We start from the raw sequence: 18,273 nt of genomic DNA on the forward strand, positions 1-18,273 counted from the left end.
GGAATAGAAAATAAAGAACTAATAGTAAAACTTAAATAAAAATCCTTATAAGATTGATATGAAGTCCCAAACCATGTGCTACTGATCGATTTCAATACTTAAGCCACCTCCCCATGTGTAGTGTGCAGCTGCAACACAGGACAGCACTGCTCACAGATAAAAAAGGAGGCCTTTCAATGGCCCAAGACGCTTACTGTTTCACAAGAATTTGCTTTAGCTTTCCCTTTAGGTGTTCTTTGGATTTTTTGTGGTTAAGCTAATTTCCAGTAATCTCCAAGACCATCACCATGAGGTGAGCAATTCATTCCTCCTCCAGACGTTACCCTTATCTAGCTCTGTGTCAGACTTAAGCACATCCGGCTCTCATTTCCAATTTAATCACACAAGCTCTTAGAATATCACTTAGTGGCAAAGACAGTTTAGACTGTAGAAATTAGTACATTAAATTATTTAAAAAAATCCCAACAGCTATTTTTTTTCCTTTTTTTTTAAAGGATTCAATTACAATAATTTTAAATATTTCAACTTTTATCCAAAAGTTTGGAGGTTTTGAATGAGAACAATTTATGCCTTAGTATAGCTTGATTCTCCTGTCCATGTGTGTGTTCTAAGATTTGTAACAACTTTACCTAAACTTAAAAAAACCCTCTTGAACTGCACTTCCGCAGTAACCTTTCAACACACATAGAAGTGCAGTAACTTTCTTCACAGTGAATTATGAATGTGTTGATGTATAGATGTAAATGTTTCTGGAGCTCTTCAGCTGAAATCAGTTTTAAGGAAATATAAATCAGCAATAATGTTAGTCCAATTATAATGCAAAGTAGATAGATTTGGGTGTGGTCTTCCTAAAACCATTCTCCATTGAATCTAGATCTTTCTTCCCGATTTGTCTCTTGTTTATCTCAAGATGTCTTAAAGGACATAAACAACAACAACAAAAAGGGATTAAAAGGAAGAGGGAGGGAAACAGCAACCAGTCTATTACTCATAGCCTGGAGTGTCTGGTATGGTGCTTGTGGCTCCAGTTGAAACAGTTCCCATCTGTCCAATTCTTCATTCACAGCAAAAAATTGTCAGATGAAGAGCAGTTTGTTTACCTGAAAAAAATTTCTGATATCACTCACCTGAGCCTCCCAACTACTGCTCTTCCTAATTTACAAAAAAAGCATACACATTCAAGCTCCTTCCCCTGGGTCCCAAAACCTATTATGCTGCAACCTTAAATACTATGTAGATATGTGAATCTTTGAGAAATTTTCTAATTGGCATGAAACTAAACACTGTAGAAAGATATAGCCTCTGGAGAGACTGTAGTACATGGGTGAGGTGAAAACATTTACATGATCACATTGGTGGGAGAGGAAGTTTACACTAGCTTTTGAATGTTGGATAGATTGAGAACTGCAGATTTGAGGGCCAAGGGCTATGTCTACTACGCAGCTTTTAGCAACACAGCTATGTCACTACAGCTGTGCTGCTAAAAGGCGTGCAGTGAAGCTACTGTTTGACGGTGGGAGAGAGCTCTCCTGACGACAAAAAACTTACACCCCCAAGAGCGGCGTTAGCACTGTCAGCAAGAGAGCGCTCCTGTTGACAAAGCACTGTTCACACCAGTGCTGTCGTCGACAAAACTTGTCTTTCGGGGTGGTGTGCGCTTTTTTTAACACCTCTAAATGACAAAAGTTTTGGTTTTCACTTGCCAGTGTAGACAAAACCTAAAAGACTGGAGAAGAGATTACAGTGTTCCAGTCAGGGAGAACCATGGTGTCAACCAGTGTTTTGGAAGAGGCAAGGGCAAATTTTAGAAATTTATCAGAAAACGGAAAGACTTAGTGAGAGTGTAGGGAAGAGGAGAGGAGTAATCAACAATACCTCTAAGGTTGTAAGCCTGAGTGACATGAAGGATAGTGGAAATCTCAAGTGTAATGGAGAAAGATTTTGTACCTGTAGATTTTCCTATATCCCATAAGGTCTGTGTGTGATGGGTTTGGTTAAAGAAACTCCCTCAAAACTGTCACTAGATGTGCTGGGATACCATTGAGAGCAAACCCCCCTGTCAGAGAAGGCTTCCCTCCACTGCCGTCTTGCTGAGTTACACACTCCAGTCAACTATAGCACAGACCAAGAGGTTGGGCCACGCCCCCCTGCAGTGCACAGAAACTAGCCCAGGGGCTTCACAGTTAACAGGGACTTTCCCAGCATCCAGTATTCAGTCTTTCTGAGAGCCTAAACCCCCAATAAATTGGTTTTACTCTGTACAAAGCTTATACAGGGTAAAATCATAAATTGTCCGCCATCTGTATCACTGATGCACAGCTGTTTGCTCCCCCAGATAGTAATTACTTATTCTGGGTTAATTGATAAGCAAAAGTGATTTTATTAAGTATAAAAAGTAGGATTTAAGTGGTTCCAAGTAATAACAGGTAGAAAAAAGTAAGTTACCAAGCAAAATAAAACAACACGCAAGTCTAAGCATAATATAGTAGGAAACTGAATACAGGTAAATCTCACCCTTGGAGATGTTCCAATAAGCTTCTTTCACAGACTAGACTCCTTCCTAGTCTGGGCCCAATCCCTTTCAGATCAATGTTGTGGTTTATGGCTTGGGTCCAGCAATCACTCACACCCCCCGTAGTTCCAGTCCTTTGTTCCAGTTTCTTTCAGACATCCCTTTGGGGTGGAGAGGCCGTCTCTTGAGCCCACTGAAGACAAAGTGGAGCAGCTTCCAGGGCCTTTTATATTCTCTCTCTTGTGGATGGAAACCCCTTTATTCTTCTGTGCAGAATCACAGCAACAAGATGGAGTTTGTAGCCACCTGGGCAAGTCACATATCCATAAATGATTCAGCTTTTTGCAGGCCAACGCCATTGTTTACTTGTTAGTTTGAACATTCCCAGGAAAGCTGAGGTGTGTATTGACATCTCCCAAAGTCCATTGTCAGTTAAGTGTTTCTTGATTGGGCACTTAGTCAGAATAGTTCTTTCTCAAGAAGCTGACCAAATGCTGCTTTGCTGATGCTCCTTAGAATCAAACACATTGAGATACAAGTACATAGCCAATATTCATAACTTCAAATACAAAAATGTTACACACATATAGACAGCATAATGATAACCAGCAAATTACAACCTTTCCATGCATCCGACGAACTGGGTATTCACCCACGAAAGTTTATGCTCCAATATGTCTGTTCGTCTATAAGGTGCCACAGGATTCTTTGCTACTTTTACAGATCCAGACTAACAAGGCTACCCCTCTGATACTTGACAACTTTTCCATAGACACCTTACTTGACCTCCTTTGTACAAGATTTGTACTATAGGACTTTGGTTGCAACAATGATTTATGTGGTCACAGTTCATGTCAATAACGTCACACCGTGTTTCCCCATAGTAGTGGTGAGGTATACGTCTTCAATATTCCATTAAAATGATGCTCCTTGTGAAATTTCAGATCCTTTTTACATATCACCTAGGATCTTTTCAGATACGTTTTTAGCACATCACTCAGCTTTTCTTGTGAATTGATCCAGCCAACCGGACTTCCATTGAGAAGAAAATTGCGTGATCTAATACCTCTTTTACCCACACTTTAATTTTGTTAGTGTGCATAGGGAAACTGCCTATTTGAGGAAGCATAGTTTTAATTGGCCAGAACCTCTCCAGGCATTGCATCTGCAAAGGATGTTCCAGCTGGAAATTTCCTTCGGAAGTGATCCGTCACAGATAATTGAAATCCTTCAACATACCTGAATGACTATGTAGGAGACAGACAGAGAGAGCTGAAATTGTTTAATAGCATAGATTTAATAGGACAGAGTAATTGCCTTGCACACATTTGGGATAAGCTACCCAAATCTTCATGCCTGATGTATTCACTTACCTCTTCCTAATCTATGCTTTTTAATATCTTCATAAATGCTTTATTACCTTTGCTACGTTGGATAGGGGCATGTCTCTTTAGTATGATTGCTTAAAGATGCTACCTTAGGAGGGCCTTTTGTAATCAGGGTTTGGCTTCCCAGGGAAATTGGAAGCCAAGTCATTGTTCCAGAATAGGGTCACTTTTATTCCAGAATGGTTTCCACACAGGGAGTTATTTTGGTATAACTGTGCCTGGATAATTATTGCATCGCTATTTTGACATAACTATAGGTGGAGTCCATCCCATGGTTTTCACAAATGAGAAATAATACAAAATAAAATGACATAAAATGAAAAACTCACCCTGCTGCTGCAGCTGCTGTGGCTCCTGTCTTTCGGGGCTGGGCCCCTACTCCAGCCATTGTGACTTAGCACAACGAGTCATAGTGCCACTCACTCAAATTTGGCCTGGCCGCCCCTCCGTTGTGATAGGAGGACATCCAGGCCAAACCTGGGCAGTGGTGCTACGACTCTGTGTGCTGAGGTGCAATGCCCAGCCCGGGAAACCAGGCCCAGCCCTGCAGGACAAGAGCTGCTGCTGTGAGGTGAATGTAGGATGACCTTTCTCTGTAATCTCTCCATCTCCCAGGGCCTTCATCCCCCTCGGAGGCAGGGGAAAATACAATTATTACAAAATTCTGTAAAAATAGAGGAGAGGAAAAAAAATTTTAAAGGAAGAAGAATTTCATGGGACTCTAACTATACTGGTCTATTTCCCCATGTAGACATGCACTGAGTATTATACACATGATCTGAACTGGCAGGAAATAAAGCATTCAGGTCCATAGCCTCAAGAATGAGTTATTCCTGTATAGGCTCTTTAAAGGAGAGAAGGCACCCCCAATCCCACAGCCTGTTTTCAATCTGTAATTTGGCTGTAAATATTTGCTCCATGCTGAAATTTGGCAGAAAGCTTCTTTGCTAGAGATGGATTTGTTTTACAAAATGAGAAAAATATTAGAATATGTTTACATAGTACAAGTGGTGTCTGTTAAATTATTGGTTCTGGATGTATTTTACAGTTACACAACTCTAAAATAATTGACTTTTAAAATATTCTACAAGGCAATAGCCCATAATATGGCTTTACTGTATTGGTTATTTTTGGTCATGGTGGTTGATTATAGCTGCCAAATTATGAAGTCTTGAAAGAGATCAAAGGTAATTCAGTGTGGAAAAAGTGGAAATTTTGTTTACAAACGAATTTCTCTCTGTGCTTGCGGAGCAAACACTGTAAAGATTGTATTGGCCCTTGTCTCTTGTTTTGTTTTTTCTCCTGTTGCTCCAAATCTGCTTTCAGCGTTGCTTTAGACTTTGGTGATTTCTCCCATACTGGGTTCTAGTTTCCTGGGGAATCTGTCATTGGTCTCTTCTCTTTTCACTCCCCTTTTTATCTCTTTTTGTGACTGCTGAATCCATGCACACTAATAATCTCTATGCTAATGATTCTCACATCTAACTTGTCACACCTGACCCTGTGTCCATTCCCTCATCTCTGTCTCCTGTATGTCATCCGGTATTACTTGCTGCCAGCTCAAGCTCCTTATTTGTTCTCTCAACATTTTCAAGTACTGTGGACTCTCATCAGGTCCTCTTTTAATTCCCCTCTTCTCCCACTGAGTTGAAGCTTTTAAGGCTTACTACTGCTTCTGGCACCATACACTGAAAGTTAAGCTTATCCAGGCTCTGGTCACCTCCAGACTATAATTACTGCAGTTTTCTTCTGTTCTCTTGGTCTTCACATTATTTCTGTCCACACGCTCAAAAATGCAGCAGCTAAAAAAATTATTTTCCTCACCTTCAATCTGAGTATGTCCGTCTTCTCTTTGGATAGATCTTCCTCTTTCCTGCCTACCATTATCAAGTTTAAATTTCTCTTCCTTGCTTTCAAAGTTGTACATATTACTACCTACCCTGCATCTTAAAACTTGTTTCTTATCATATCCATTCTTCTTAATGTATTCTATCAACAGCGCAAACTTCACTGAGCCCTTTCTTTCCTTTTCCCAGTCATGTTTTTGCTTCATTTTGTTATGTAACTTCCCAGTTCTACTGCACCAAGTCCCCTCCCTTTCCTTAGTATTTATCTTAGACCTTTTCTGTCCAGGAGACCCACAGACACTAACACACAACATTGCCAATCACCACCCTTACTCTACGCCTAATTTCAGTGGTTGTCTGAGGAATACTACAGAGGTGGTGAATTACTTGGCCGAATTGCCATAGCTCTTCAAAAGCACCCACACAACAACACAACTAGCACACACAATAATGAAGCACAGACCTAGCCTCTGATAGCAGCACATCTACCAGACACACATCAACATAACGTATCCAACAACCAGCATATACAATAACCCCAAATACACAGAGTCACACCACAGACCCCTAATTGGCCATCTGTGCAAATCCACACAACCCATCACACCAGTACACAAGATAATCCCAAACATCATTCTAAAGCTTAAAACATCTGTTGAGTCAGTCTGAAGCAATGGAAACAGCTAGAAACCTGACTGAGAGGTGTGGGGGGGTTTCTTGGTGGTGGTGTGTGTTTGTTTGTTTTTAAGAATATCACCAGGTTAAATTATTATTGGGATTTATGACCTGTTACCATCTAATTTTTAAGTTCTCAACCATTTTTTGGATTTTTCTCACATGTGACTTTATACCAGTGTGCTTTGTCATTCCATTTGCTTGGGTGGCCAAGTGTTCTGCTTTGGATACTCATTGTTACTTTATTTTAGTCCTTTGGTTTAAGGTTGAAGAAGTGTGTTGCATGTTATATTTGGTCTCTTGTGTTAATTGCACGTACAGCCATTTTGTCTCGAGGTTTCTGGTTTTATTTCAGCCCAGGTGCCTAATAAAAAGTTGTTAACATCTGGTATCTGTTTTGTGAAATATGCCTGCATTTTTCTTTTCCTTATGGACGAGTGTACAGATCACAAAAACCACCACATAGTTGGCACCCTTCTTGCAGTTTTAGAAGAAAGGTCAGGGATCTCATTATGAGGAGTGTCACAATATGGCTGTAGCATGGGGGTTGTGTGTTGCAGAATCCTTTCATTCCGTGAGGAAAGGAAAGGCAAAAATAAGTCAAAGTCCATTACATATCTACAAATAGTTTATTTCAAACCTCATAAAATTGATTAGTTTGTCTTGATATGTTGATAGCATCTAGTTAGATTATTACCACTTCTATGGATACAATTTTGTTGAAGAGTTCTGTCTTAATTTGAGCCCCTAGCCATCACCTTCAGCTCCCAACTAAAATCTCTCCAACACATCATCAAGGATCTACAACCTATCAGATCTTGGGAGACAGGCCAGTCCTTGCTTACAGACAGTCCCCCAACCTGAAGCAAATACTCATCAGCAACCACACACCACACAACAGAACCACTAACCCAGGAACCTATCCTTGCAACAAAGCCCGTTGCCATCTGTGTCCACATATCTATTCAGAGGACACCATCATAGGACCTAATCGCATCAGCCACGCTGTCAGAGGCTTGTTCACCTGCACATCTACCAATGTGATATACGCCATCATGTGCCAGCAGTGCCCCTCTGCCATGTACATTGGCCAAACCAGACAGTCTCTATGTAAAAGAATAAATGGACGCAAATCAGACATCAAGAATTATAACATTCAAAACCCAACCAGTCTGAGAACACTTCAATCTCTTTGATCACTCGATTACAGACCTAAAAGTGTCAATTCTTCAACAAAAAACTTCAAAAACGGACTCCAACGAGAGACTGCTGAATTGGAATTAATTTGCAAACTGGATACAATTAACTTAGGCTTGAATAGAGACTGGGAGTGGATGAGTCATTACACAAAGTAAAACTATTTCCCCATGTTTATTTCCTGTCCCCCGTACTGTTCCTCACATGTTCTTGTCAACTGCTGGAAATGGCCCATCTTGATTATCACTACAAAAGGTTCCCCTCCCCCCACCCCCGCTGCTCTCCTGCTGGTAGTAGCTCACGTTACCTGATACTCTTGTTATAGTGTGTATGGTAACACCCATTGTTTCATGTTCTCTGTGTATATAAAATCTCCCCACTGTTTTTTCCACTGAATGCATCCGATGAAGTGAGCTGTAGCTTACGAAAGCTTATACTCAAATACATTTGTTAGTCTCTAAGGTGCCACAAGTACTCCTTTTCTTTTTGCTTGCACTAAATTCTTGCCTCCAAGTGACATAGATAAGTTATATAATTTTTGCTCCCATAAGAGTGCAGAAAAAGGAAAAATAATTAAATGAAATTTAACTCGTGGTTACTGATAAATTCAGAAGTTTTACTATCAATGCATATTACATTAAGTGCTGTGGGCTGGAAATTCCAACTTTTGATATCCAAGGGTTAAAAATGAAGATGACTTGAGCTGCTGAAATAGACCGAAAATCTATGGTAACTCTACGTTTAAACAAAACTAAAATTTAATCTGTGTATCTTGGTTTTTATTCCTTTAAAACATATCTATAATGTAACAGAGAACTCTTCAGAATTAAAATAACATTTAAAGTAGACATTCAAATTCATTTTTCCATATGATATAGGGAGAATTTACAATTGTGTTTTTTCAAGATTTAGTAATTAAATAGACAAAACTCTGTAGGTCATGTCTACCATAATAGTTAACACCTGGTTCAACTTCTTGCTGTTTTTATTGGACGGAACATTTATGATCCTGTATTTCTTGAAAAGGGAAAATATGATCTAAAATATTGCATGGTATAGGGAAATTATAATAAACATAGTAGCACTGCTCGAAGTATGAAATGCTTACTATGCACATTTAAATAGTCATGTTTCAGTAGTTTGATAATTATTACTGGCATTTTGTGTTACATGAAAACTGCTTTAACACTCACCGGCGGGAAGCGGAGTGCCACGGCTGGGAGCTGGCGTAGTGGAGTGGACTGGGGCCGCATTGCTTCGCTTCCCGCCGCTGCCAGTGAGTGCCTGTCAGGGGGCGGGTGTGTGGATAGGGGTCAGAGCAGTCAGGGGACAGGGAGCAGGGGGGGTTGGGTAGGGGGTGGGGTCCTGGGGGTGATTAGGGATGGGGGTCTCTGGAGGGGGCGGTCAGGGAACAAGCAACAGGGGGGCCAAAGCAAGTTCGATACAACGCGGTCTCACCTATAATGCGGTGAAATTTTTTTTGTCTCCCGAGGACCAGATTACATCGGGGTACAAGTGTATATGTAAGTTAAATAATTTATCAATCAAAAGTAGTTCACTGCGTGGAAGCCTTCATGTTTATTATTAAAAACATGGGCTGTTCATGTAGTTACAACATAAGGCTAGGTTAGGCCAGTGTGTTACTACTGACCTGGTAAAACTTTTGATTCTAGATAGAGTAGTATCTTGTCATTGGAGTTGCAGAAAGATAGAACTGTTTTCCTTTTCCGCAGGAATAATGTTCATGATGATTAGCTCCACCCCAACAGGGAAACTCATGGCTCTAAAGCAGCGGGGGTGGGGGAGGGCATACTTGTTTTGTTTTTGTTCTTGTTTCCTTGGCTTAAGTCTTCTACAGTAACTCACTCTTTGGATTCCTGGGTCTGGAATTCAGGAATATTCTGAATGCAAATGAGGTTGACAGTATTTTTGATTAACATTAGAAAGTGTTTACTGTCGGAAGAACATTTGTGGGAAGTAAATTCTAAAGCATTTTTTAGTGACAAGATAGGTGACAATATATTTTATTGAACTAACTTTTGTTGGTGGAAAGTACAATCTTTTAAGCTACATAGAGCTCTTCTTCAGGTCTAGCAAAGGAAATCAGAGTGGCTGAACTAAATACAAGTTGGGAGAGATTGTTAAATATAACAGGTAATGCATGTTGTAGGAGGCCACTTGAAAAGAAGTGGGCAGTGAGAGATTAACACTGCAGTATTTAAAGTTGAATTTTATTTCTCAAAAGTCAGGACATATAAGGGTTAAAATTATTTTAGAATTTGTGTAGATTAGGTTGCAGTGAGCTAACTACTTTCCCCCTATAGACACTAATTAACACTTGTTTGACCATAGGGGTCTCTTGGCTGAAACAGTTACAGTTAAGATTCCAAAAAGTTTCCATTTTACTTGCTTGTTTTAAGAAATTTGTATTTTTATGGAATACTTTCCTTGCTTGCTTCCTTATAAAGGGTGGGAGGCTCTTTTGAGAGAGAAAGTGGGTTCGAACAAAATCACTTTGTGATTTGTGTAAGTGAACTCTAGTAGCTTTACGGAGTTCATAAACCCTCCAGTGAAGTTTGTGATATCTGTAAGATGGATAGGGTCAGGGTTTTTTTTCTTTCCTTTTCCTTTCTCTTAAAATCCTCCCTCTCCACAAAACCAAACAAGGAACCTCTAGGAAATTAAATAGAAAAATAAAGTAACATCTGTAGGGAAGGAAAGGTTAGTACACCCCAAGCACGATCACAGGGGAGGATCTAGTAGTTTTCTTCCCCAATGTGATTTTTGCGCAGACAGACTCTGTCTTATCCATTCCATCACTTCTTATTTCTTTACATTCTACCTCATCATTGATATAGAATGCTACTCCACTACCTTTTCCTTTTATTTCTGTCTTTCCTAAACAGAACATACCCTTCAATAGCTGAAGTCCAGTCATGACTATTATTCCACCATGTTTCTGTTGTCCCTATAATATCTGGTTTCACTTCCTGCACCAGTAGCTCTAGTTCCTCCATTTTGTTACCGAGGCTCCTCGCATTGGTGTACAAACATCTTAATTTTTGCTGTTTGGCCTCGTTCACATTCTTTACCTGATTAGACACAGACATTCTATAGCCATGACCTATTAGACTGGTGTCCACACTACCCTTCCTTATGGCCATTCTCCTACCCACGGCTGTATCCTTTCTTACTTTGTTTTCTTCCCTCTCAATGCTAAAATCCGGTGTGGAGATTACCTGGACATCTCCCAACCATCTCGCCCAGATTCCTAGTTTAAAGCTCTCTGAATCAGTTGTGCCAGTATCCTAGAAGTCTATTTCCTTCCCTGCTCAGATGCAGTCCATCCCAAGAGAACTGTCCTCTGTCGATGAATGCCTCCCAGTGGCCATACATCCCAAAGCCCTCCTTATAGCACCACTTGCAGAGCTATCTGTTGAACATCATAATCTTGTCACACCTTTGTTTCCCTTCTCTAGGAACAGGCAGAATCCCACTGAAGATCACCTGAGCCTCGATTTCCTTAAGCATCTTCCCCAGCCTGGCATAGTCTCCCTTGATACGTTCCAGTGAGAATCTATCCGTATCATTTGTTCCCACATGAAAGATAATCAATGAATTCTTCCCGCTCTCGTTAGGTTCCTCCTCAGCCTCAGGTCCACATCCCATATCTTAGCACCCAGTAGACAGCACATCCTTCTGTTCTCTGGATTATCTCTGGTTACAGGCCTGTCTAGTCTTCTCAGTAATGAGTCCCTAATCACGTAGATCTGCCTTTTCCTGGCAATGGTGCGATTCTCCAGTCTATCCCCTGTTCCATCTGGCTGCAAGTCCTCTCGATTCCTACTGTCCTTGGCGATCCTCTGCAACCCATCCCATATCCTCCTGGGGCTCATATTTGGTGGTGTTATCTCTATTGACTCTTGCCCTCTTCCTATAGGACTAGCTACTCTTCTCTTCTTCCTTGCCCTCTCACCTTCAGTGACCACCTGCTGTGCCCCTTCTTCATTTTCCAACTCCTCAAACCTGTTCTTGAGCTCTATTTCTCCTTCACTAGCCTGTCTTTGCCTTTGCCTGGTTCTCTTAGTCACATGCTTCCACTGTCCATTTTCTTCACCAAGCAGTCTCCCCTCAGAATTCTTCAGTCCTCCTTCCATCTGCAAGTCTGAGCTTTTCCCTTCAGCTGCCTCATGTCTTTGCTCTATAATCCACTCGAACCCCCTGCTACGCTCCAACCAACCACCTGCATCTCCAATCCTCTGCTCTTCTCTTCCATCAGCTCTATCAGGCGGCACTTCATGCAGACAAAACTCTCTTTCCAGGTACCCCCTCCAGGATCATGTACGTGTCACAGCTTCCACATCCAGCCATCTTCATTGTGTCTTCCACTACTTGGGTCACTCCCACTGCTGCCTCTGTATCTGTCATAGCCTTCCCACCTAAATCCTGTTAGTCTTCTCCAGCAGAACTCCCACTCAAACTCCCCTGTTTACAGCTCTGTTTGCTGGTTCCTGTGCTGCTGCAGCTGTCTGTCAAGGTACTTTACAATGTCAAGGTACTGAACAGTGAGCTGTGGTTGAAGAACTTATACCACGCCCACTCTTAATTTTGCACTCTGTATCAGCACATGAGCATTTCTCATGTGCCTAAGCTTTTAGTACTAGGTGCTGATGTTAGGTGTGTTACAATACATTGAGAAACTTTTCACATCCTTAATCACAAATGAAAATGAAATAGATTTCAATAGAGTTCAGTTTGTTAGTCTGTGGGAAGTAGTGAGGCTTAATTCTCTTGTTGTTTTGAGACCTGCAACCTGAATTTTTAAAGACGGGTCTGGTTTATATCTGCAGAGTTGTGTCCTTCTCAACTTGAGATGATGAAAGAAATGTATATAATACAATATGTAATGATTTTGTAGATTGGTTTCTCTGTCATGTAGTGGGAGAGTGTTCTCCGAATACTGCAGAGAGATGAAAAATGTTGTAATTTCTCTTCCATAGTCGAAGGGCAGGATGTGGGAGTATTGGATCTCCATTCTCTATGTGAACAGTACTCATACGAAAAGCAGAATGACCATTTAGAGTTTTTGCTGTAACACTGTAATGAAGTTTAAGGAGCATGTAGTTCCAGTGGGAATTCCATCTTAACTAAGTGTTTGGGAATAATTAACTTTGTTCTGGAATATCCAGTGTGTTTTAAATTGTGTGTGAAGTTGTAGCATAAATAAGTCACAAATAATATAAAAACTCTTTATATATCTGTAGCTTGAAGTCTTAGTCTTAAATAAAAATACTTAATTAATTTTTTTACCTTGGAAATTCACTGTATAAATATAGCTGTTTCATCATTTATTCACAGCACAAATACCATGAATTATGCATGGGATTCAAAAAGGCTTCTGGTATTTGTGGTGATACATTGACAGTTAAATGAGCCAGGAAGTACTAAGAGGATTACATAAAGGATAAAAATATTTAAGATAAAAGCTTTTAAGGTTAGCATTTAAAAATAGTTAATTTAAAACCAGTTAGTAGTATTGTTGAACATGTTTCAGGGTTTAACTTAATGGTCACTGTTGCTTTGCAGTTCGCTACTAATCTTGATTTGTAAATCCTGTGTCTTTCTGGTCCTAGACTACTTTTGAGCAGAGATGACCAATTAATCAATCACTGTTGTTTGCATGATATGAATGAATGATTAGACTGAGGCTACAAAATAAATCTTCACTTTTAAATTAAGAGCCTGAACCCATTCTTATTAGTTTCAATAGGAACTAAATACAGCCCTCTGCCAGAACTTAAATCTCAGGCTATGTCTACAGTACAGCCGGGATCGATGCTCTGAGATTGATCCACTGGCGGTCGATTTAGCGGGTCTAGTGAAGACCCACCAAATTGACAGCAGATCACTCTCCAGTCAACTCCTGTACTCTACCCCACACGAGAAGAGTAAGGTAAGTCGACGGGAGAGTTTCTTTTGTCGACCCCCCGTGGTGTAGACCCCACGGTAACTTGACCTAAGGTACGTCGACTTACCGTCAATAGATCTCACGTAGCGTAGGTCGACTTACCATGGGTAGTGTAGACATAGCCTAAGTTTCCAGAGACAATGGATTGCATGAACTCATTGTCCTAGATCAGGGGTGGGCAAACTACGGGCCGAATCCGGCCTGCTGGATTGCCAATGCTGCAGGCTCTGCGCCGCTCCGGGAAGTGGCCACTTCATGTCACTGCAGCTCGTGGGGGTGTGGCGGCAGAGAGCTCCACGTGCTGCTCTTGCCTGTGGGTACCTTCCCTAAAGCTCCCATTGGCCAGGAACGGGTTACTGCAGCCAATGAGAGTTTTGAGGGGAGGTACTCACAGGTGAGCGAAACACACGGAGCCCTGTGCCCGACTCCAGGGGCCGCGCAGGGACGTGGTGCCAGCCGCTTCCCGGAGTGGCGCGGGGCTGGGAAGGCAGGCAGGGAGCCTGCCCTGGCCCCGGTGTGCGCCGCTACTGCCCCGGAGCCACTCTAGGTAAGCCTCGCTGGGCCAGAGCCTGAACCCCTCCTGCACCCCAACTCCCTGCCCTAAGCCCCTGGCCACATCCTGCACCCCTTCTGCACCCCAACTCCCTGCTGAGCCCCCTCCTGCACCCTGCATCCCTCCTGTACTCCAACCCCCTCCCCGAGCCCCTTCCTGCACCGCGCACCACTCCTGCACCTCAACCCCCTGACCTGAGCCCCCTCCTGCACTCCCCACCCCTACTGCACCCTAACCCCCTTCCATGAGCCCCCTCATACATCCTTCCCCTGCCCCAACCCCTTGCCCTGAGCCCCTTCCTGCACACCGCACCCCCCCCCCCCCGCACCCCAACCTCCTGCCCCGGCCCTGCAAGCAATTTCCCTACCTAGATGTGGCCCTCGGGCCAAAAAGTTTGCCCACCTCTGTTCTAGATACTAGTCCCTCTTTATAAAGCTATTTGCATACTAAATAAGAAAAATGAGTAGTTGAACAATGATTGGTTATGATTTCACAATAGTGCAAAACGTTAAAGTGAAATAAATTTGCATGTGTGTGAATTTACCTTTCAGTAGTACTCTGGTCAAACAGTATTAAAAGTTTGCTGCTGTAAAACTATTTCTTAGATTTATTTTGTTAACAAATGTCATTTTATTCACAGCTGCTGCTGAGGGCAAAGGCAAAAGTGGGGAAGATTTTTTTCAGAAGGTAAGAAACCCCTTTGTTACAATCCTACATTTGATAAGTACAGTAATTCGATACATTATTGTGGGAAGAATTATACTCCAAATTATGGTGAAATTGATGTTTAGTTTAGCGCTCTAATGAATATTTTGATGTAACTTCCACAATATTCCTTAATTTCCTAACCATGGTGATTATTAACACTTTTTTTTATTGTTACCATAGTTTTTTAGTAGAATGTATATTTGGTTTCATATGTATAACATATAATATATTTAATCTCAGTTTATTACAGGGTATGTATCACAAAGTAAACAGTATAGTAAGTTTGATTGTAAATATGTTGTTTCAGAGCCCATTGTTAGATAGATGTACATACATAATGAGGGGAAGATGAAATTACATGAAGGCCAACAAACAGCTGCAATACAGAAGACATTAAGTTGTCTTGAACAGAAGTCTGTTTTTTTTTAATCCTCTTCAATTGAGTTACATAAACCTGAGAGAAGACTACCTAACTAACTGAACGTTATTGCCCCTTTCCTCCCAAATATGCTGTAGAATGTATATTCTCAGGTAGTCATGAGGAGTCCTCTTCTGGAAGTAATATTTTTCTTTCTTAAATCTTTCAAAATGTTCTTGAATTCCAAAACTTTTTGTCTTTTATAGTTCATTTTTATCAGCTGATTTGTTTTTGGGAGGCTTCTGCTTCCCATGAAATTAGAGAAACTTCCCAGAGGATGAGACAGCGTGATCTAGAGGTGTGAAACTGGCCTTTGTATTTCATGGGTGAGGACAGGAGAAGATTGTACGCTTTCCTTTTAGGGTCAACAATCTTTAGTTAGGTGAATTTGGTCACGTCTTGAACTGGCAGCATGACCCCCTGAGTGACAAACATGTGAGATACCTTCAAAGAAACAAAATTACAGATATTTTTCCTTGTTACTGTCAGTCTCAGTCCAGCTTTTCGAGTGTCCAGAGCAAAAGGCATAACTGAACATCCACGAAATGGCAACAATTATTCTGAATATTGAAAGGATAAAATCTTGGCCCATCTGAGGCCAGTGGGAGTTTTGCCACTGACTTCTTCAGTGCGGCCAGGATTTGTTAGACCAGGGGTCAGCAACCTTTCAGAATTGGTGTGTCGAGTCTTCATTTATTCACTCTAATTTAAGGTTTCGCCAGTAATACATTTTCACGTTTTTAGAAGGTCTCTTTCTATAAGTCTATAATATATAACTAAACTATTGTTGTATGTAAAATAAATAAGGTTTTTAAAATGTTTAAGAAACTTCATTTAAATTAAATTAAAATGCAGAGCCCCCGGGACCGGTGGCCAGGACCCGGGCTGTGTGAGTGCCACTGAAAATCAGCTCGCGTGCCACGTTCGGCGTGCATGCCATTAGTTGCCTACCCCTGTGTTAAACCTTTTAGATGCCTTTTGGTTTCTGTATTATCGCATGAAACAGGAATGGTCCATCAAACTACTGAACGAAATAGGTGACTGGAGTCCTGCATAGCAGACTTTTTTCTTTATTGTCACTTGAATGGTTGAGTGTTTGATCATTTCTATCAACATGTCCTCTCCAGCTACTCCAGATTTAAATTATTCTATCCAGATTTAACAATGTTCTGGCTTGTTATACAAAACATACTACACATTATTACCATAATCTATTTTATAATTCCAGAGTTTTATTAGATGATGATGTGAAGTCTAACGTGTGTTTTAAAAACAAACAAACAAACAAAAAAAACCCCGAAACCACCTTTAAGTTGCATTAGTAGTGTTAGACTAGTATAATGTTTCATTGCAGTTTCAAACATTGACAAGACTTGGAACTTAGATTCTAGGATGATTAGGAACAAGTTTTCTTATAAGATATGTTGAGCATCTCTAAGAAGGAAATTTGCGTGTCTCACAGTGAAGGCATGTGGTTAGACAGTTGCAGAGACAATATAGAAGATTAAAAAAACTGTCTGATAGCATTTGAACCACAAAGAGAAGAAATATTGGTAGCAAATGAATGTTAAAGCGAGTTATGCAAATACTTTTTCAAGACCAGTTGTAAATAGTTCTATGAAGGTTATTTTAATTGAGGTCTATATGTCCTGATGCTTTTAGGTTTAGTTTGCTGTGTACTCTGTACTGTAGAGAACAAGTAGTGTCAAACAGTCTTTGATTTGGAAATTGCTTGGAGCTTGTTTAGTCTATGATGTTTTTTATACAACCAGTTGATATATAAATATTCTATGATTTCTTGGTTCTACCTGATTAAAAAATTATACCAGAATTTGAAGCTCTTGCTGAGAAGTTACTGAAGATAGATTCAAGAAATTGGTTTATTTGTTTTAGGAGTGAAAATTAATGGACAGCAACAAAAGATTAATGGTAGCCTTAGCTTTTATTTACAAATTCCATGCATACACAATCTTTGATCAGAAATGGGTTTTAACCTTAATACTAGTACAGTCCAGACTTATGCTCTCACGCCTACTTTTTATTCATAGATTGGAAGATGAAAACAAGCTTTCCTGTATTTTTAACAACTAGTTGCTTCCTTAATTTTGTATGAACTAGCTCGAATGAATAGTCATTGAACTGAACTAGTTAAATAAACCAAAATAAAGAAAATATCCTCCCTGCACATGCAGAAAAGACTACTGTTCTCAAAAGCTGTTTTAGGATTTCAACAATATCTGGTTCCAAGGAGAGATGACCCGTGCCTGCTGATAGTTGGGGGCGGAGGTACAGAGTGAGGGCAGCCAGCTTCAGCAGTGTTACTGGGCATACTCAGTCCATGTGAGCATGCTCAATAAAAGCCAAGGGGCATGTGACCCTGTGAGCCTCCTCTCCTCCCCACGCATCACCTTTGGTTCCAGTCATTTCCAGCGTTTTGGTGGTTTGACTCTATAACTTCAGCAGCAAACATGTACTGCTTAATATTGCTCTTTAAATTTAATGTAAATGATTTTAATATATATATAGTATAGTTTATAGTAAATTTAGGCCTTAATATAGCTTGTCACCATTTCACATTTTAATTTTAAATAGGTTCACTTTTAAATATAAACTTGTATTTATATTAAAAAATCTGTTTTTATTAAATACAATTATCAATTTTTATCCACACTGAGCAGTAGCTTCTGCAGAATCGTTTTGCAGTGTGCTGAGTGATTCGACAAAGCTGCTGTCTAGAATTCATTTTTTACCTTTACAAAAGTATTCTTTTGAGTCCAGATTAGACTGGATTTTCCATGCAGGGGAGCAGTACATTTGTTCACTTTTCAATTAGTAGTAATCCACCCAGACCTCCTTGTCATTGCTAGCTAGTTTCTTTTGTGGGAGTCTGTAAAGACCGAATCATAAAGGTGAAAAGAGGTTACTTACTGAAGTAAGTTTTGTTCTCTGCGTGTATTACTACCTTTATGGATACCTATTGACGTGATCTTTTGCCCTGGAGATGTAA

General features: G+C 40.5%; 1 protein-coding gene across 1 annotated transcript in view; it reads left to right on the forward strand.

Moving 5' to 3' along the window:
* BICC1 (BicC family RNA binding protein 1) overlaps window positions 1–18,273 on the forward strand; it is a 224,202-nt gene that overhangs the window by 59,042 nt on the left and 146,887 nt on the right. The window contains exon 2 of the mRNA XM_073353366.2: window positions 14,781–14,827. Within this exon, the coding sequence (XP_073209467.1) occupies window positions 14,781–14,827 (47 nt within the window). The remainder of the gene's footprint in view (window positions 1–14,780; window positions 14,828–18,273) is intronic.

Source organism: Lepidochelys kempii, chromosome 7 (genome assembly GCF_965140285.1).
Source record: "Lepidochelys kempii isolate rLepKem1 chromosome 7, rLepKem1.hap1, whole genome shotgun sequence".
NCBI lineage: Eukaryota > Metazoa > Chordata > Testudines > Cheloniidae > Lepidochelys > Lepidochelys kempii.